Consider the following 21,555-nt stretch of genomic DNA (forward strand, 5'->3'; position numbering starts at 1 on the left):
ACCCCTAGGTCCCACCCCCACCCATGCATTTTGTTATGTGCACCAATATGTAGGTGATGTGAAGGAAAAATCAGAGGGAACACTGTAGGCAACTGGAGCATTCTTGCTGTAAATACCTCCTCGATTTAGCAGCACCTGTCAGTTCACCAACAGGACTCTCCAACACAATCTTAGGACCATAAATCCTTTGCCAATAAAGGAAACCCCAATAAACCATTGATGCTTGTCAGTGGTTCAGGGTGGGGTGGGGCATGGGAAGGGAAGGAAGGCAGGCCTTGCAGTCTTTGTCCCTTTACACAGACCACAGTTCCCTCCAGCCCAGCCCTCCTCAGATGGAGAAAGGCCTAGCAGTTAAGCCTCTTTGGCAGTCTACCCTACTCTAAGAAACTGGATGTGGGAGAGTAAATGTAAGTGGCTGCAGGGTGCTGTAGGCAGGCAGATGCTGCTCAACATGGATGAACACACTCATTGGGGCTCAGCCAGTCCAGCTGTGCAGTCAGTGAGGCCTTGTCTACCTAAGAAAACTGCACTAGTTTAACTAAAATATATGACTTTAAACTGAGGCTATGTCTACACTACAAAAAGGTGTTTTCTAAATTCAGATTAGCTAACTCATGTGACCTAATTTGGGTTAAAATAGCAGTGAAGACATCACCACATCCCTTAGATTTGAGCTGCTAACCTGAGTTAAAAGGTAAGTTGCCATGTCTGACCCAAATTAGCTAATGCAAGTTAAGAACACACCTTTCTGTAGTGTAGACATACTGTTAGTTATTTATTTTGGTTTAAACCAGGCTTATTTCAGTTTATTTTAAATAGATTAGGAATCTGGGGTCTTGCACCAGTTTAATTTAAATCAGTTTCCAAAATCAATTTTAAATCAGTGCAACTGAGGGGGGAGGGATAGCTCAGTGGTTTGAGCACTGGCCTGCTAAACCCAGGATTGTGAGTTCAGTCCTTGAGGGGGCCACTTAGGGATCTGGGGCAAAATCAGTACTTGGTCCTGCTAGTGAAGGCAGGGGGCTGGACTCAATGACCCTTCGGGGTCCCTTCCCGTTCTAGGAGATAGGTATCTCTCCATTATATAAAATAACTTCCTCATCTAGACAAGCCCTGAGGGAGGGGTTCTAAAATGGCTCTAAGGATGACTGGCAGAGAAGCAGCTGTGTGGGCTCTGCAGCTTGCAGACAGTTCTGGCAAGAACCACAAGTGCAAGCAGGTCTAGGGATGTAGCAGTATGGTGGAAAAACCCTACAAAACCTGATCAAAATGCAACTGTGTGAAATGTGGGGCACTTGAGAGAGGTACCAGAGTCAGTTAAGGCCACTGTATGAAGACAGGATACTGGGCTAGACGGACCTTTGGTCTGACCCAGTAGGGCCATTCTTGTAAGGACAACAGAATTAGGAAGACAGATAATGCCTGGGTGCAGAGCCAAAGAAAACATGCAAAACAAAACAAAATAAAAATTCAATGAGCATCCACAGGAGTGATGCTGGATTAATGAATATTTTTGTGTTTTGAGTTTCCAAGGCAACATTAGGAGTTATTGTGGTATGCTCTTAAGTCCTTTTTTGGCAAATATTTAGACAATGGCAATTGATTGTGTGTTATATGATTGCACTAATTACTTCAACACTCCTTCCAATATCTCTCAAATCTCCCTTCAGCCTCTGGATGGAACTTGGCAGCTTTACATATTTTATATCCTCATCTGATTTTTATACACCACAATTTAATAGTGTCTTGGAAAAAAACCATCACGGTCAATTGGTGGACAAGCTGACAATTTGAAAGCACTTGACTGACAGCACAAGTTTAATTTTCAGACTTGCTGCAACAGCACGAGTCCTTTAGGATTTAATCTTGCTGCCATATATTTACAAAGGGAAAAAATATCTAATGAATTCTCATAGCTTTTTTCTATAGTGCATATGGTATTTACAAAAATATTATCAGAAACCGTACAAAATGAAAGATTAAAAAAGATGATGTTTCGAGACACTAATATGTGAATTGATATATCTATCTTACAAGGAAAATTAAGAAACATGAGATTCCACTGCTGTAATGAAATGAGGGGTAGGGTTGGCATGTTTAAGATACCTAAAAGCAAAGGAAGTTTGCATTCACAACTTCAAATGTTAAAATAGATGCAAACCACTGAATATGTAAGCACTGGACTACAGCAGTCAGATATTACAGTAAAAGTAAAATTATGGAGACTATGAACAGCTGTTGTGGTCCCATTTTTTTGCCTTTGGTCTCAACTCCACCTTCAAATATAATATATGGGATCATGACTATGTAGCTTGTAAAAACATGTGCCTGTTAACAGTACAAGAGAGAACTGATTTATGACCAGAGAGTTTAATAATATGGCTTAAATTCAAAAACATTTTAAGTAACTTGTGCATTGTTTCCAGTGTAAGTATTCATAGCATGATTCACCTGTTTCTTAAAAAACAAAAAAACGGCAGACCAGGAAACAGAATGAATTCTTTTTATTTGCCAAAGTGCTGCACTACTGTTTGTTTTCATCTGTTCCTCTTATAATACCTTCTGACCTCCCATTGGTTATAAACAATTTCTGTGTAAACCCATGTTACTGCAATATTGGTAGATTTCATCATAACACAGAATTAAATAAGTGTAGTATAGAGCTAGGTGGGAAATGGTTTTCCTGACAGGAATTTTTTTGAGATTTTGAAAATGTTCCCATTCTTCATTGGGATGAAACTGGGACCTGTTGCCAAACATCCAAAAATTGAGAGTCGATTCCCCCAAAACAATGACATTGGCTTAAAAATCATGAGACTAAAAAAAATGGTATCCTTTCATTTACCTTCTGGTGTTTGAGCCTTTAGAAGTCACATTTTCAAGTTTTTTCCCACAGCCATGAAGACTGGAAACTTTTTTTAAGAAAAGGAAACCTGAGATTCTCAACTAATTGCATGCATCAATGTATCTGAAAGCAATCAAATATTGTGCAATGAAGTTGTGAGAATGGCAACATTATATGATTTCAAAAGTCATGTCACTTACAATTTATGAATTTAAATAGCCCTCGTTTTCATGTTTTGGTGCTGTGGCTAGTATGTCCAGAATCTCTCCTTTTCCTTGAATGGGAAATTTTGTTCAGTATTGGACATATGCTAGTGTTTTGCACATTTAGAAAACACTTAAATGGTTGCTGTTTAGTTTATCATTTTATCATAATCTGTTAGGCAAGGTACAGAATTTAACTCAAATTGCATAATATCCATAGTATCAACTTTTAGGGCTGGATCCTTAAAAAGATTTACACACATGTTCAACTTTACACACTGAGTAGTCCCAATGACTTCTCACAGTGCGGGAAGTTAGGCTCTTTGGTACAAGGACCTTCATGCAGCACCTCATACAATATGGCCCTGATCCTCTGTCCTCTAATGTCACCATAATACAAATAACTAATAATAATCAAGTTTTGTTTCCACACAGTGCTCAGCTGCTAGGCCCCCTGAGCCATCAAGCAGTTTGTTCACAAAATACATCAAATATGTGCACACCTGCATGTGCACACAGGCCCAGTTTGCTGTAATCCGAGAGGCTAATATCTTTATTTGTGTTTGGCATCTGTCTGAAGATGCCTGCTGCCTGTCTAAACCTGTATCTGTTTTTCCTGTTTCCAACCAACATTACAGTGGAACCTCAGAGTTACGGACACCTTGGGAATGGAGAGAACACTGAACAAGATGTTACGGACTTCAGCCACTGTGGGGGAGGGGGTTTGAGACTGCAGCCATGAGTGGGGGGTGGGTGTTAGGGCATCTGACCCTCAGGAGCAGCAGGACTCAGGGCTTTAGATTGGGGGCGGGGGGAGCACTGGGGCTCGGGGCTTCAGCCCCATGGCTCTGCTCCCAGTTTCAGCCTTGCAAGGGGTGCCGGAACTCAGGGCTTCAGCCCTGAATCTCCATTCCCGGCTCTGCCCCATGCAGGGGGGGGGGGGAGAGGAGGGCTTGGGGTGCTCCATGGCTCTGCTCCTGGGTTCAGTGGGGGAGCAGGGGAAGGGAAGTGCCAGGGCTCAGGTGCTTTAGCTATGGGGGAAGCGCTGGGGCTGAAATCGGTGCTTCCCTCCTAGCTATAGCCCATAGCACCTGTGCCCCCTGCAGGGCTGAAGCTGGGAAAGGAGCTGTGGGGCTGAAGCCCCATGCCCCCAAGGATCAGAAGCCATAACACCCCCCCCCCCCTGCCTGGAGCCCTGATCCCCCCTTCACCCTGTGGCTGCAGCCCTAACCTCCCCTCCCCCGGCTGAAGCCCTGAGCCCTGGGGACTAAAGCCCCGAGGCAGTTAAGTATTTGCCCCCCCTCCTTTTTTTTTTTTTTTTTTTTTGTCTCCGCTACTTCCAGTTCCAGAGGGTGTTCAGTTGACTGGTAAGTCCGTAACTCTGGCGTTTGTATCTTTGAGGTTTTAAAGTCCAGGGGAGTTATGCCTGAGTAAAGAGTGCTAGAGAAAGTCCTATATACTGACTGTTTTCATTTTAATGTAATCCTTTTAAAGGAATTCTAATCCAATTATATACACCACCAATTAGCCATCCCTCATTTTTCAATTTTCACATAAGTTACTAAATGAAAAGAAATCCCTGTCCTTGGAAGCAGTTGTCCCTGTGTCTTCCCCTTACTCACATGGCCCATCTCTTTTCTTAGGCTTTTAAGATGATTTTTTTTTTTAATCAAGCTATCTTTGTCTGTAATCTCTAAAAATTCTGATAAATCCTTCTAAAGTATCTTATTCCCCTCAATTTAGTGTCTTTAACTTAACCTTTCCTTCTCTTTACTCTTCATCTTTATTCTTCTACTTTGTTATTCTCCGCCCAAAGGGCTGATCTTTAAACCACAAAATTATTGAAATATATATTTACATTACTATCTTTATAATAAATATTACATTTAGCAGATATAGATAGGAACCTGCATCAGTCAAGTAGTTAGTAACAGGATACACTAAATTTCACCTCAAAGGCACTGATCCTGAAGTCAAAGGAGTTTACTCACATGAGTAAAGTTGAGTACATGAGTGTTTACAAGTTGGGGGCCTAGGTTGCCAATCAAGATTGTAAGTAAAGAAAAACAACAAGGAGTCCGGTGGCACCTTAAAGACTAACAGATTTATTTGGGCACTGCTTGCATCCCAAGAAGTGGGTGTTCACCCACGAAAGCTCATGCTACAAAACATCTGTTAGTCTATAAGGTGCTACAGGATTCTTTGCTGCTTCTACAGAACCAGACTAACACGGCTACCCCTCTGTTATTTGGGCATAAGCGTTCGTGGGTAAAAAAAACACTTCTTCATCTAAAAACCACTTCTTCAGATGAAGAAGTGTTTTTTTACCCACAAAAGCTTATGCCCAAATAAATCTGTTAGTCTTTAAGGTGCCCAGGAGTGGCTCCAGGCACCAGTGCACCAAGATCTATTAGTCTTGAGAATTTTATTTATTTTATTTCTGTAGCCACTATAGCATGCAAGGTACTTTCCAAATAAGAGTGAAAACTCAGTCTTTAGCCCTAAGATTGTAAAGTCTAAAAAAGAAGCACATATTCTTACTGCTCGGTGGTGGGTAGATGAATGTTTGCTAGAACAGAGAAATATTTTATATGAGACATCTGCAGAATTTAAGTAAATTATTCTATTTTATGTGATGTAAAATCCCACTGTTTGAGAATATTTTAATCTTGTTAGAACTATTTGTTTAATCCTATTTTAAGGAGTTTATAAAACTTTAAAACAAACACCAGTGGAACTGAAGTTTAGTCCAAGCTCTCAGGCCATAAGGAAATTGTAAAATTAGGTCCATGTAAATTAATATCCTGCCTCTGTCATTGGCTATACCTCATGGTTCAGAGGAAGGTGAACAAATTCTTTATAATGTACCAGGTAAATTATGCAATGCTTTACATACACATACAAATTCTTTCCTGACCCCTTCAATGATTAACTCAGTCTGATGAATAAGCCTTGATGTCTCTGCCATATCAACATCTTAACTTGGGTAGCTGCTTAATAAACTTATTTACACCCATTTTAAAATCCAGCCATGGTATTTGTCTCAATTGCCTCTTATGGTAATGAATTTTACCTATGCATTATAAGTTACATAAATCAACTTTTACTGATTTTAAATTTGACTGATCAGTTTTTACCATACCTTTCATAATTTTTAATGCTCCAACTTTTCCTTTTCAAAAGAAATAATCCTAGTCTTTACTACATATTATATGTATGCTGTACCAAATCATTAACTATAAAATAGAGATGAATAAAAAACAACAGGCTTTGAGTATAATAGAACCGCTCAACTGAATGTAACTCTTATTTACCAATAATGTTAAATAATAAGGTTGCTGCCTTCAATTTAATCCTACTCATATGATATACTCTAAATAGCTCAAATTTGTCCCTAGTCCAACTCATTTTCTTCCTCTCTTTAGCCTTCCCAACAAGTTTAATAGCATGACATAAGACTATCCTATCTTAAACATACACCCCATCACTAATCTTCTCTGCTTTGGATATCCTACATCCTAAGATCAATTGATAAAACCTCTTTCCAGTACTTCATATTAGCACTCTTAGAGCTTCCTCCTTGGAAGGTGGTACAATGAACCACGCATTCCCCTGGTTACTTTATAATAAGCCATAATAATACACACTTGCTGTGCCCATATGCTTAAGGGGACACACTTTTCATCCAAGATGACCTACACATTATTGCCACATACAAAGGCTGCAAGAGAACTCAAGGATGAAATCGTGGCTCCACTGATGTTAATGGGCATTTTGCCATTGACTTCAATTAGCCAGGATTTCAGGAACTCAAAACAAAGGATTGAAAAAAAAATTACAGCTTTGATAGGAAGACCTAGAAATTGAGCTAGAGGACAACATGAAATAGGTAGGCAGCTTAAAGGTCATGCATAGTCATGATTTGGGGGATGTAAGTGTCCCTTGTAACTGTTAGTGATAACTTTAGGAGGGAGACTATACAAGAGGTGCTTTTTATGTGTGCAAAAAAAAAAGGGGGGGGAGAGGGGGGAGTCAGAGCTTAACTATGAAGGAAAATCCTTGTTATCAGGTAGTAGATGATATTCAGTGGTCAACAGTTTTGTTTTTTTAAATCCAGTCTGGGGCAGTACATAAAAAATATATTCCACTGAAGTATATTGTTTTGACTTATGGGTATAATGATCGATCCAGTGCTTTAAGTGGGAATGAACAACTTTATCTGAAGTTAGACCATATGACAGTTGGAATTAAATGGGAGAAAGAGGGTAGAGCTGAAATCAACAACATATTTGTGATGATGCTTTCTTGCCAACTAAGTTGGGTCCAACAGAAATGTTTCAATTATTTTGATACTGATTAAAAGTTAGCTTATCTTAACATTAATAAAAATATATTTAAACCTTTTCAAACAAGTGTTTAAAATATCCAAATATTTTTACCCCTCCAGAGTTGGAAGCATATTGTAAAGATTCAGACCTTCACTGCATAGATAGCGAGGAATACAGTCTTTAACAATACCAAATGAAACAGGATGGAACCTTACTGCTAGCCCATATGGATTTCAGCATTGGGTGGTAGATGATCATAAGGGGAAATCAAACAAAAAATTACAACCATACTGGATGGGGACCACATCCTAAAAGAAATCTTTCCTGAACCCCCTCTTCTGGGTTTAAAAACACACCCCAACCTCACCAAGACCATCATCAGAAGTAACTCCCCACAGACCAGAACACACCAACTCAAAGCGGTGCCAGATCCTGCCAGAACAGATGCAAAACCTGCAGACATATTTCCCCTTCTAAGATGACCAATACCCGCCACAACACACATCTTTCAAGACCCATGGGTCCTACACATGCCTATCATACCATGTGATGTACCTCATCCAGTGCACTAAAGGCCCCAATTACAACTATGTGGGTGAAATGAGACAATCACTACGCTCTCAAATGAACTTGCACAGAAAAACAATAAAAGACAAAAACACCGTATCACCTGTGGGTGAATACTTCTCATAATGCAATCACTCCATATCTGACCTCTGAATCCTCAAAGAAAACCTGCACAATGTTTTCAAAAGACAAGCCTGGGAGGTTAAATTCATAGCTTTGTTAGACACTAAAAATCATGGATTTAGAAATCACTGGATTTATGGTTTATTATAACAGTCTAATCCATTAACACACACACCCCTTTTGTCCTCTGACTGCAGAAGTCTTAACCAGCCACTTTATCTTGAATGCTCTCTTACAATGTGTGTCAATTCTTATGCTAAACAGTCTGCCCCAGCTTGTATTTAGCTGTGATGCTCTGAATACATTTCCCAGACCTGAAGAAGAGCTCTGTGTAGCTCAAAAGCTTGTGTCTTCCACCAACAGAGGTTGATCCAATAAAAGATATTACCTCACCCACCTTGTCTCTCTAATATCCGATCAACACGGGTACAATAACATTGCAAACTACATTTGAAGTTGACAGTGTCCTTTTAATACTTTATATTAGTTGTCTTTAGGACTTCATTTACATTCTGCAAAATTAAAGGAAAGGTTCTCAATGAACTAACCATTAGCTTACATTATGCAAAACGTAAACTAGTGGCTGAATGTCCCTGAGTCACATGTCACACAGCAACACTTTTTTTTTTTAAACTAACCAGTGTAATTTTAATACAGGCAGAATAAGAAAAGGGATCTTTAATGATCATAGGTAGTCCAAACTTCTGTTTTACATCTTCAGCAGAATGTCTTTCTAGCATCTCTTTGTAAGATTACAAATTGACTCACCAAACCACTTCCTGTAGCTCACATTTTCCTTAGAGGGCTCCCATCTAAGTATTAACTAGACCTAACACTGCTTAGCTGATGAAATCTCAGACCAAAGAGGAATGACCGCAGGCATTTTTCATGAAGTGTGGCTACTTTATCCAGTGGAAACAAAGTTCACCTTCCCACAGAACTAGGAAGCTTAGGTCTAATTTAATATATAGATCATTCACATTCAAAGAGTTGCAATTACGCCTACAACACACAGCTCATATTGAGCATCAATTTATGTTCACATTAAAACTAACATAGAACAATTATTCCATGTTTAAGCTACAGTAGTATAAATGGCATATCCAAGAAAGTATGAAGCATCAGTATGCATTATAAGGTAAATTAGATTAAAAGGTCTGAAAAATAAAATGCTACTGTAGTTAATGGACCAACTTTGCCACTGGCAAATGTGAATCTAACTCCACCGAATTAAATATGGCCTAACATTTCCAAAACTGAAGTGAGCTAATTTTTATCACTTCTTTAAACCAGTATGTATGTTACATGAATTAGTTTCTTTCAGTGTTTTCACACTGGTAAAGCTGCTCCAAGAATTTTCTCAAACAAGAAACAGGAAAGGACAGAATACTAAAAGGTAGTTCACAGAGAACCTTAAATTGTAACTGGCAGTTCTTTGCATGTAATATTTTAATGACCAGGTCACAGTAAGTTTCCTAAGCATTAGGAGATAATATAATACACTGTAATATTACATATAATACTGTACATATAATAGTAACAATTAGCTCTGATATAGCGCTTTTCATCAGCAGATGGCAAAGTGCTTTACAAAGGAGGGGAGTACCATCTCCATTTTATAGATGGGGAAATTGAGGCACTGAAAAGGCAAGTCACCCAGAAGGTCAGTGGCAGAGCCAGGAATATCACTCAGACAAATTACTCTATCACATAGCTCATTCTTATGTAACAAATGAAAAAATTAACCCACTCTTGAATAGTTAAGAGCATGGCACAGACCCATCCAAATTTCTAATCCAATATCTAAAAGCTATATTAAAGTTAAGGTTAACTCAAGTGGACATCTTTAGAGATTCTCAAGGCTTTGTGATAACTTTTGGGAAAGGTCAGAAATACTGGCTTAATTTTGTTTTATGTTATTAATATAAAACTTAGCTTAGAGCAATATTATTAAACCACTAGTTTAGCTGCAGCTTTTGAAGTCAGCCTTTTATCACATTAGTGTAGAAACTGATGTAATTCATTATGTTCTGCATTGTGCAAGGCATTTTAAAAATCAAAATTGTTTTTAAATCAATGTGTCCTTTTAACTAAAATATATATTTTTTCTGAGAAATCATAAAAATAAAATATTTTGTTTGAGAGTTGCTTAAACTATTTTTGCACAAGAGCGGGGCCAGCAGCTGGGACCCCGGTTGGCAGGAGTTGGCGGTCGGGACCCCAGGCCGGCAGCAGGCTGAGCCGCTCAGCTCCCTGGCGGTCTGGGGTTCCGGCCATCGGCCCCACTCAGCCTGCTGCCAGTCTGGGGTTCCATCCGCCGGCCCCTGTAAATGTAAAAGGTATTACTGGCATACAAACCTTAAATTACAGTAAATAAACGAAGACTTGGCACACCACTTCTCAAAGGTTGCCAACCCCTGTACTACAACATAAAACCCATATACAGTAAGCACAGTATTTCAAAAACATTTAATACCGTTTCAATATCATCATTAATTACAATCTTAATTAGACTGCAAACTATTCAGAACAGCTCAGCTTCATAGGTGTTAGCAAACCTGGCATGCTTTGCTAGACAAACAAAAGCCAACAGTAGTTTTAGTGTATACTGTGCTATGTGTGTCAATTGGCATGAGTACCTGAATTTATGCAATTACACATTCTTCTTATTGACAGACATACTGTGATATGGAAAGCAATGGAGGGGGGTGGACAGTTATTCAGCGACGTAAAGATGGCAGTGTGGACTTTCACCGGACATGGAAAGAGTACAAGATGGTAAGATCCACACTCTTTTAAAGCTTTAAATCTAATTTATTATTTTTCTGATAATCTCTGAAATCTACATAGACTTAATCACAAAATAATATTAATCAGTTACTTAAAGTCGTATTGCCTAAACAGGTTCTAAAGTTACATTTTAGTTCTTAGATGAAAAATTGTGCTTTCATTTGGGAAATGCCAGAGTAATATAAACTGTTTGCCTAAGCAGAGACTTGCAAGTGTTATGTTTGTTTTTACAAAGAAATGTAGCATTTTTTTCCTAAGCTATTTCATGTCGCGTCCACATCTTTAATTTTCATTAAGTTATTTATATTTGTGTTTCTATTGGCAAATGTTCGCCAGATCTAGTAAGTCTAATACTGATACATTTTGTTTCAAGTTCCTAAATTGGTCCCTGCTGAAATCCAAAATTTGAAATACCAAAGAACTAGGATCCTCATATTTGTAGTACACTTTTTGTGTTGACAAAGCAATTACATTTAAAAATTGATGAACTGATTATTTCAAAATCAAAGAAAAACAAATTAAAGTTATTTAAATATACAACTTGGATTACAGGGATTTGGTGATCCTGCTGGGGAGTACTGGCTGGGAAATGAGTTAGTTTCTCAACTGACTAATCAGAAACGCTATGTTCTTAAAATACACCTGAAAGACTGGGAAGGAAATGAGGCATATTCATTGTATGAACATTTCTATCTAGCAAGTGAAGAACTAAAGTACAGGTAAGCAAACAGCACTGAGTTGAAAAAACGTCAGCTATTAATTCCTGTAAATTGTTCAGCTACATAACTTTCTTTTTATATTAATTACAAAGCAGTTGCTACTAATTTTCACCTATACCCTACATAATCTTAGTAGATTTTTTAAAAATAGAACAGTATGTACCTTTTCACCAGTATACAGTAGGTAAGTAATACCTTCAGGCCCCTCCTTCCCCTTATAGACGGCCCAACATGCAATATACCTGATATAGTGTGTGTAGGGGGAAACCCAACAAGGCCAAAATTGGGTGTTGGCACATAGCTCTCAGGGGGCCATGAAGGAGTGGCCTCCTGCGTGCATGTGTTCTCTTGAGGAGATGAAGAGGCAGAAGCAGGCAGATCAGAAATTACATCTAGTGACAGTCCCCCCACTTCCTGAGCTACACCAATGGACATGCACACAGCAACCACAAGATTGCAGCTGCACAGTCTGCCAAAGTAGGATTGATTTTTTCTCTTATTTTTGAGAATCAATGCAGCTCCCAGTTGAGTTAGTCAAGCTGAATGGTGGGTCCTCACTTTATCCCAATGGCAAGGGTTTAATATCTAGTTTCATTGTTCCTGTTATTTTAATAAAACTTTATACCTAGCAGAGTGTTCTTGTAACGTGATAAGAAGCCTTTCACTTTGGGAAAGATTGCTTTAGGTGAACTATTTAGAAAAGAGCTGAGATCCATTGGAGGGAGTAGTATGAGGAGGCTTACATTTCTTTGAGAACCACTGGACAGAATAGCATGAGGAGGCTTATAGTACTGCTGTCCAAGCTTTGTCCAGTAGACAAGTTAGGAGACTACAAGGAAGGTCAATCTGACACCTTCCATGATACCCAAATTCATACATTTCTAAATGAAAACCTTTATAAAATACAATTTTGCACCCAAAAACTAAACTGTATCCAAGGAGCTCAGAAGCCATCAAAAACATGAGCTCTTAAACATTACATTTTTTTCATCAAGGAAAATAAAATTAGAATAGAAGACTTTCGCCATCAAGAGATTACCAAAGGTTAACTGAAATATACTTTGACTTCATCTCAACCCCCACATACAAAGCAGTCCCAAACTGAAAGTTTTTCTCCTGCAATTGGAGTTATTCTAGATGGCTCTGCATAGTCAAGATTCCAGTGTACTGCACCACCTTGTGGTGCTTTGTGGTAGAACCTTCTCTAGCAGTGTCAGCTAGAGCCCTCTCAAACTCCCACCCCTCCCCAAAGAGGAGTTTGAAGAACAGCTAGCCAAAAACTCCAAAGGTAATAACAAAATGTTTTTTAAGTACATCAGAAGCAGGAAGCCTGCTAAACAACCAGTGGGGCCTCTTGATGATCAAAATACAAAAGGAGCGCTTAAAGACGATAAAGTCATTGCGGAGAAACTAAATGGATTCTTTGCTTCAGTCTTCACGGCTGAGGATGTTAGGGAGATTCCCAAACCTGAGCTGGCTTTTGTAGGTGACAAATCTGAGGAACTGTCACAGATTGAAGTGTCACTAGAGGAGGTTTTGGAATTAATTGATAAACTCAACATTAACAAGTCACCGGGACCAGATGGCATTCACCCAAGAGTTCTGAAAGAACTCAAATGTGAAGTTGCGGAACTATTAACTACGGTTTGTAACCTGTCCTTTAAATCGGCTTCGGTACCCAATGACTGGAAGTTAGCTAATGTAACGCCAATATTTAAAAAGGGCTCTAGGGGTGATCCCGGCAATTACAGACCGGTAAGTCTAATGTCGGTACCGGGCAAATTAGTTGAAACAATAGTAAAGAATAAAATTATCAGACACACAGAAAAAAAAACTCTTGAGCAATAGTCAACATGGTTTCTGTAAAGGGAAATCGTGTCTTACTAATCTATTAGAGTTCTTTGAAGGGGTCAACAAACATGTGGACAAGGGGGATCCGGTGAACATCATTCATTCATTCATTCATGCCCGTCACCCCAATCGGGGTATGGGCCGCCAACCACAGATCTCCAGAGTCTTCTATCCTGGGCCATTCGCTCTAGCTGGTTCCAGGTATAGCCCATTTTTTTGCCATCAACCTGAAGGTCGCGTCGCCAGGTATTTCTTGCTCGCTAATGCCTAGTAGGGTCAGGTTGTTGCTCCTCATCTCTGCTGCAACCTGCGCCGTCTTTCCTGACTCGTACATGGTCCTCACGTTCCATGTGCCGATGGTAATCCTCCTGGTTGTAAGAAGGGTGATCGGCTTAGTGGCTTCCTCGCAGCTTTCACCACCCAGCGTCATGCGTCTTCGAGTTGAAGACCCTTCTTTTTCCAGGCTAAAAGTCTCTGTTAACTCTATTGTTGGCGTTTCTGTAGCAAGCTGATTTTTACGGGGTGGAGTTGCTAGCCCCACGCCCAACCCTCCTTCTTTACCCAGACTTGGGACAGGCAGATGGCCCCAAAGGACCTCTCTGGTGGAGTTCCGGTGAACATAGTGTACTTAGATTTCCAGAAAGCCTTTGACAATGTCCCTCACCAAAGGCTCTTACGTAAATTAAGCTGTCATGGGATAAAAGGGAAGGTCCTTTCATGGATTGAGAACTGGTTAAAGGACAGGGAACAAAGGGTAGGAATTAATGGTAAATTCTCAGAATGGAGAGGGGTAACTAGTGGTGTTCCCCAAGGGTCAGTCCTCGGACCAATCCTATTCAATTTATTCATAAATGATCTGGAGAAAGGGGTAAACAGTGAGGTGGCAAAGTTTGCAGATGATACTAAACTACTCAAGATAGTTAAGACCAAAGCAGATTGTGAAGAGCTTCAAAAAGATCTCACAAAACTAAGTGATTGGGCAACAAAATGGAAAATGAAATTTAATGTGGATAAATGTAAAGTAATGCACGTTGGAAAAAATAACCCCAACTATACATACAACATGATGGGGGCTAATTTAGCTACAACGAATCAGGAAAAAGATTTTGGAGTCATCGTGGATAGTTCTCTGAAGATGTCCACGCAGCGTGCAGAGGCGGTCAAAAAAGCAAACAGGATGTTAGGAATCATTAAAAAGGGGATAGAGAATAAGACTGAGAATATATTATTGCCCTTATATAAATCCATGGTACGCCCACATCTCGAATACTGTGTACAGATGTGGTCTCCTCACCTCAAAAAAGTTATTCTAGCACTAGAAAAGGTTCAGAAAAGGGCAACTAAAATGATTAGGGGTTTAGAGAGGGTCCCATACGAGGAAAGATTAAAGAGGCTAGGACTCTTCAGCTTGGAAAAGAGAAGACTAAGGGGGGGACATGATAGAGGTATATAAAATCATGAGTGATGTTGAGAAAGTGGATAAGGAAAAGTTATTTACTTATTCCCATAATACAAGAACTAGGGGTCACCAAATGAAATTAATAGGCAGCAGGTTTAAAACAAATAAAAGGAAGTTCTTCTTCATGCAGCGCACAGTCAACTTGTGGAACTCCTTACCTGAAGAGGTTGTGAAGGCTAGGACTATAACAATGTTTAAAAGGGGACTGGATAAATTCATGGTGGCTAAGTCCATAAATGGCTATTAACCAGGATGGGTAAGAATGGTGTCCCTAGCCTCTGTTCGTCAGAGGATGGAGATGGATGGCAGGAGAGAGATCACTTGATCATTGCCTGTTAGATTCACTCCCTCTGGGGCACCTGGCATTGGCCACTGTCGGTAGACAGATACTGGGCTAGATGGACCTTTGGTCTGGCCCGGTACGGCCGTTCTTATGTTCTTAAGTGTCACTGATGTTCTGAGGGCGAGGCTATGTAAGAGGCGGAGCACGCTCACCACCTTAGTTGCATCCACCTCAAAGCCAGAGACACAGAACAAACAAGGCTCTGACAGAAAGGGGAAGGTGGTGGGAAGTGTGAATATGCAGTGCCCTCTCAAAGAACTCCAAACATGAGCAAGTAACCTTCATTTCTTCTTTGAGTAGCTCTGCATATTCCCCCAGTTATGGGACAAATTGAGCAGTGGTGAAAACTAACTTGGAGGCAGGAACAAAGTCCTAACTGAATAGAGTCTGAAGCACCACTTTACCAAATCCAACATCTGCCCTATAGGCCAAATCCAAAATATAATGCTTTGTACAAGTGTGCACTGAAGTCCAGGTTCCAGCTCTGCAAATTTCAGCAACTGGTACCTGCTTAAGACAAACAAGGGAAGTAGCCACAGCTAGTGGAATGTGGTCAAATTGAAGCAAATATAGGAACTTTTGCTAGCGTGTAACATTCAGCAATACATGTTATCCATCAAGAGAAGAAGAAACTGTATAACCCATGTAGTTTTTAGCATAAGACACTAACAGTATAGAAGATATATGAAAACTTTACTCTTATCTAAATAACAAGCAAGGGACCTTCTGCCTTCCAAAGCATGTAGCAGGACCAATTTCTCCTTATTAGAGTGCGGCCGGGGAGGAGGGGAGAGAGAAGGGAAAGGGTGGCAAATTAACTGTCTGATGTGAAAAAAAGTCAACCATCACTTTAAGTAAGAATTTGAGATCAGGTCTGAGAACTACCCTTGTCCTTATGAAGAGAAGTAAAACGTGTATAAGCCCTAGAGCATTCAATTCACTGCCGCCCCAAGCCAGTGTGATGGCAATAATGAAAGCCATTTTGATCAATAAATAATAGAAAGAACACTGAGCCAAGGGTTTGAAAGGGCTACTTCACCAGGATGGCTAACTGAATTATAATAAAACGTCAACTAATGTGTAATATGCAGAGATGGCTGCCAAATGAACTTTTAACAATGAGTTAGATAATTCCTGAGATTTTAAGTACATTAAGTATTCAGAACACAAGGAACAGAAGCAGACACAAGGGAATCAGATTTTCCCTCACCCGTGCCTGAAATCTGGGTCTACTTTAAGTAGTAACAGCTTCTAGTAGACTGTTTTCTAGAATGAATTAGCATGTCCTGGAAAGACAAAGAACATGACTGCTCAAGAGCAGACAGAGTCAAAGTCCAGTTGCCAGTGCCGACAGGTGAAGAAACTATGGATCTGTGTGAAAGATTCCTGCCCTCCTGCTGAAACAGCAGGTCTGGAGGCAGTATCAGACACATTAAGACTCCACCAGAGAATTGAAGATCAATAAACCACTGTTGACATAGCCAAGCCAGGGCAATGATAATCATCTTTGCCCTGTCCTGGTGTATCTAACCACCTTCTGAATCACTAGAAGGGAGGGGGGGAAGAGGGGGATATACATCAGGCCTTTTCTCCAGTGCAGCAGGAAAGCATCTGACCAAGATAGTCCCTACCCACTCTGGAACTGAAGAGGTCACACTTTTTGTTGGACCATGTTGCAAACAGCTTCGCACCTGGTCAATTCCAGCTGGAGAATATGATAATTGACAGATCTGTTACGTATCATTTGTGCATCTGAAAGCTGTCTTTGCTGAGATGATCTGCAACTAGGGAGGGATAGCTCAGTGGTTTGAGCATTGGCCTGCTAAACCCAGGGTTGTGAGCTCAATCCTTGAGAGGGCCACTTAGGGATCTGGGGCAAAAATCAGTACTTGGGCCTGCTAGTGAAGGCAGGAGGCAGGACTTGATGACCTTTCGAGGTCCCTTTCAGTTCTAGGAGATTGGTATATCTCCAATTATTATTATTATTTTACATTGTTTCCCCCTGCCAGATATAGGGCTACACAGTAAAAATGTGATGGATACACCAATCCCCTGGGCTTATAAGCCTTTGCACACAGGAGAGCGGAGTAAGCATTCCCTTGCTTGTTGTTGTAATACATCAGCCATGCATTGCCTGTCACAATCCTCCCTTGTACATGAGAGAGGAAGTCTAAGGGCCAGATGAACAGCTGTCACTTCCAACACATTGATGTGCAGTGCTCTCCCCTGCACATGCCCTTGAACTGTCAAATGATTCACATGAGTCCCCCCACACCTTGTTTGATGCATCTGAAATTACCCTGAGAGAACTGTACACCTCTGAACATTCTCTCTGACTGACCACCATTCTAAAGAAACGATTCTGTTCTGCGGCATGGTGATCAACATATAAAGGCTGTCCCAAACTGGTCTGTAGAGCTGAAACATCCAGTACTGCATAGGTTTCATTCTTAGATGTGCAAATGGAGTCATGTAAGTACAGGATGCCATAAAACAACATACAGAACCAAAACCTCCAGATATATTTGTTCAGGCCTCTTCTGTCTAGTATTAGACAAATTCTGTCATCTTTCTTCTGCCTCAGAAAGTAACAGGAATAAAAAACCCAAATCCCTCTGGTATTTGCATGACCTCCTTGACTGCTCCTATCAGAAGCAATTTTTCAACTTCTGCAAGAAGAATAGCCTCATTGGAAGGGTCCCTGAAGAGTTAAAGGTAGAAGAAACTGGGAGGAGAGGGTGGGGGTGAATCTCAAAAGGTATGGCATAGTCCCTTTCTACAATCTCTAGAACCCATTGTTCTGATGTAATTTGCCTCCATGCACTGATAAAGTTGGCTAGTTTGTTTCGAAAGAAGAAGGTAGACTTATCCTGATTGATTCTTAAATTTTCTCATCAAAACTGAAGCTTTTGCTACAAAGGGATGACAAGGAAGCAGGCTGTTTAGATTTAGACCTTGGTTTGAAAGGCCTCTTTCTACGTTGATTCTGGAAAGCTACAGGATGCTGGTATTGTTGAAATCTTTGACTTGACAAAAAATAAAATAATGAAGACTGCTTTTGGTACTAGAAATAAAATAGAGGTCCTTTTCCAAGCAGAGAAAATTAAACCCAGAGAGTGGGCTGTCAATCTCTTGTCCTTTAATTTTTCTATTAATTTGTCTTTTCACTGAAAAGGCGCTCCCCCTCCATGAAAAGAGAGCTCCTCCAGTATAAGCCAAGTGTCCAGAGCTAGAGAGGAGGAACAGCCAAGCTTGCCTCCTGATAGAGCAAATGATAATGTTCTAGCAGTAGGGTCCAAAGTGTCATGCAAGTCTTGTCAAAACAATGTAATCTTTTCCCATAAATGGAACTGTAGTGGGCTATGACTACCTGATAATTTGCCTTTCATCGCCATATGAATCAATCTTTTCCCCTCTCCCTATTAGATGGGGTGGAGTGTGATTGTCCAGATGTTGCCCTGTTAGTGGCAGCAGCCACCACAGTGAATTAGGTATAGGACGTGTATGGAAACAGGAAAACCCTTCAGACAGTATCTGACAACTTGTCAACCTTTTTGGAGACAGGTTGACAAGAGGCAGTACCAGATCACACACATTTAGCCAGTGGTAGCATACCATCCAAAATGGGTAGAGATATTCTGCTCCTAAAGGTAGCATCAAGGATATCAAACAGCGTGGGAGAAGTCTCCTCCACAGGCACTGCAGACAGATTCAGAGTGGATGCCATACAGTTCACAAAATTGTAGAACTGCAAAGTGTCTTCGAAAGGAAAGGAGGCTGAAGCCACTCCCACATGTTCATCTGGTGATAAATCAGGTTCACAGTCTGTTTCCATATGTTCCTGCTCAAAGAGGGCAGCTATACCATTACATTCTTCCTCAGAAAGCACTGTCTGAAATATCAACAGCCCTAGAGAATTTGGATCTGAGGATCTTTGAACTGTTGGATACTTTGTAGACAAAACTTTACCTCTCCATCCACATGGAGGATAACTGACAAATTCATGAGGTGGCCCTCAATAAGGCCATCAGCCCCAGGACTGCCAGTCTCCCCAGCAACTGGGATTCAGGAACATGCTTACAGGAGGTAGACCAAAGGGTGGTACAAAACAAGCTATAGGTCTTTGTGTTCCTCTATCTCAGGAGTTCCTAAACTTCATTGCTCCGCGACCCCCTTCTAACAAAAATTACTACATGACCCCAGGAGGAGGGAGGCAAAGCCAGAGCCTGCCTGAGTCCCTCCAAAGCCTAAACCCCACCACCTCGGGTTGGGGGACAAAGCCAAAGCCCACGGGCTTCAGCCCAGGCAGGGGGACACTGTAACCTGAGCCCCACTGCCCAGGGCTGAAGCCCTGGGGCTTCGGCTTTGGCCCTGGGCAGTGGGGCTCAGATTTCAGCTTCCGTCCCAGCAAGTCTAATGCCACCCCTGGTGACCCCATTAAAATGGGGTTGCGACCCACTTTTGGGGTCCCAACCCACAGTTTGAGAATCGCTGCTCTATCTTCCTCCTGGTACTGACCCAGGTCTGGATCAGAGATAAAATGCACCAGAGATGACAGTGGATCCGGAGGAAGGTCTGAAGATCCAGCTCTTTATGGTCCCAGAAAGAGGAAGCATGCCACTTTATGGCCTCTTCTTCTTAACAATAGACAAAGATTATGATGGATCTTGGAACCAGGGAAACATGCCTCCTTTTAGAAATCTTGCATTTCACACTCAGATCCAATGCATGAACTGGAGCCAAAAAGTGAACTTGGCCTGCATGGTGACAGACCTTTCCAGAACCATGGATGTAGCTCAGGGGTGGGCAAACTTTTTGGCCTGAGGGCCACATCGGGATTCCAAAACTGTATGGCGGGCCAGGTAGAGAAGGCTGTGCCTCCCCAAACAACCTGGCCTCCACCCGCTATCCACCTCCTCCCACTTCCCGCTCCTTGACTGCCCCTCTCATAACCCCCGATCCATTCAACTCCCCCTACTCCTTGTCCCCTAACCACCCCCTCCCAGGAGCCCCACCCCTAACCGCCCCGGGACCCCAACCCCTATCCAATCCCCCCTGCTTCCTGTCCCCTAACTGCTCTGACCCTTATCCACATCCCCAGCCTCTGACAGGCCCCCTTGGGACTCCCACGACTATCCTACCACCCCTAGCGGCACGGTGAGCTGAGGCTGCTGGCGAACAGCAGGGAAGGGGCCATGGGCTAGCCTCCCTGGCCGGGAGCTCAAGGGCCAGGCAGGATGGTCTCATGGGCCAGATATGGCCCGCAGGCCACAGTTTGCCCACCTCTGATGTAGCTGGAACCAACACTGGAACCAAAGCAGGAACTGACAGCAAGTCTGAAGACTTGGACAACTTCAGATCCAACATTGTACACAAATCCATCTCCATTGCTACTAAAATTGGAGGTAAAAGAGGTCTCTGCTTTAGAACGATATCAGCCTTGTCAGAATTGGACAGAATCAATAATTCTGATGAATGGGAAGTGGCACAGCCAACAGTGGCCGCTTTGTTCTATGTATCTTTTTTCGGTGCTACACCATTCAGAATTGAAGGCGCTGATGGCCCCAGTTCTGACACACTGATTGAAACCATCTTTCTGGACCTGGAAGTGGAAGTAGGAATTGGCCTTGGTCCTGCAGTTGAGGGGGATCCATCAGGATCAAAAAGTTGCAAGGCATGAGGTATGGCATTGGTGAGGATGATCAAACTGTCTCCTGACCTCTCTTCTGGAACTAGGGCAGTCGGATCTGACCACACAGCCCCGGTTTGGACATGTGTAGCCTCAGGAGCTTTACTGAGGAAGCCACAGGAATTGAATCCGGCCCCAACAGGGGTTTCAGTTTCTTGGAACCTTTCAGTCACTGGAACTCACAGGAGCCATGACTGGCCTCTGAGACCTTGGATCTGAGGACTGATCGGATCCAGAAAGTTTAGCCTTGAGAGCTTCCTTGAGAAGGATCTTCAAGCAAGTCTCCCAGTCCTTGCAGGCTCTGGGACTAAAGGTTCAGCAAATCAAACATCCTGAAGGTGGGTGTCCTTCTCCCTGGCAGCTGAGGCACCGCATATGGTTGCTTCCTCTGCTTCAATTCCACTATAACCCAGAATGGCAGAAAACATTAAATATACTAACAAACTACCACTAGAAGAAAGAAAGTCTTAAGGCTTAAGAAGAAAAAGGCTTCAGCTCACAAACAGTCTGAAGTTCACATCCATCCATGCACACATGGTTGGAAGGAACTGAGGGGGTGCTCTAGCTGACACTGCTAGAAGGAGGTTCCACCAAAGGCAACTCAGTACCTCATAAATGGGAATGTGCAAGGCCACTCA

At 41.6% G+C, this 21,555-nt stretch overlaps 2 protein-coding genes across 19 annotated transcripts in view; one reads left to right on the top strand and one right to left on the bottom strand.

The window, feature by feature from the left end:
• The window catches only part of MCPH1 (microcephalin 1), a 220,104-nt gene that overhangs the window by 101,615 nt on the left and 96,934 nt on the right, over positions 1-21,555 (bottom strand). The gene's annotated exons all lie outside the window — the stretch shown is intronic.
• The window catches only part of ANGPT2 (angiopoietin 2), an 81,059-nt gene that overhangs the window by 50,793 nt on the left and 8,711 nt on the right, over positions 1-21,555 (top strand). For all 3 annotated transcript variants that reach the window (XM_039531756.1, XM_039531754.1, XM_039531755.1), the window contains 2 exons: positions 10,743-10,844; positions 11,409-11,575. In XM_039531756.1, coding sequence (XP_039387690.1) covers positions 10,743-10,844; positions 11,409-11,575 — 269 coding nt within the window. The remainder of the gene's footprint in view (positions 1-10,742; positions 10,845-11,408; positions 11,576-21,555) is intronic.

This window comes from Mauremys reevesii, linkage group 3 (assembly GCF_016161935.1).
Source record: "Mauremys reevesii isolate NIE-2019 linkage group 3, ASM1616193v1, whole genome shotgun sequence".
NCBI lineage: Eukaryota > Metazoa > Chordata > Testudines > Geoemydidae > Mauremys > Mauremys reevesii.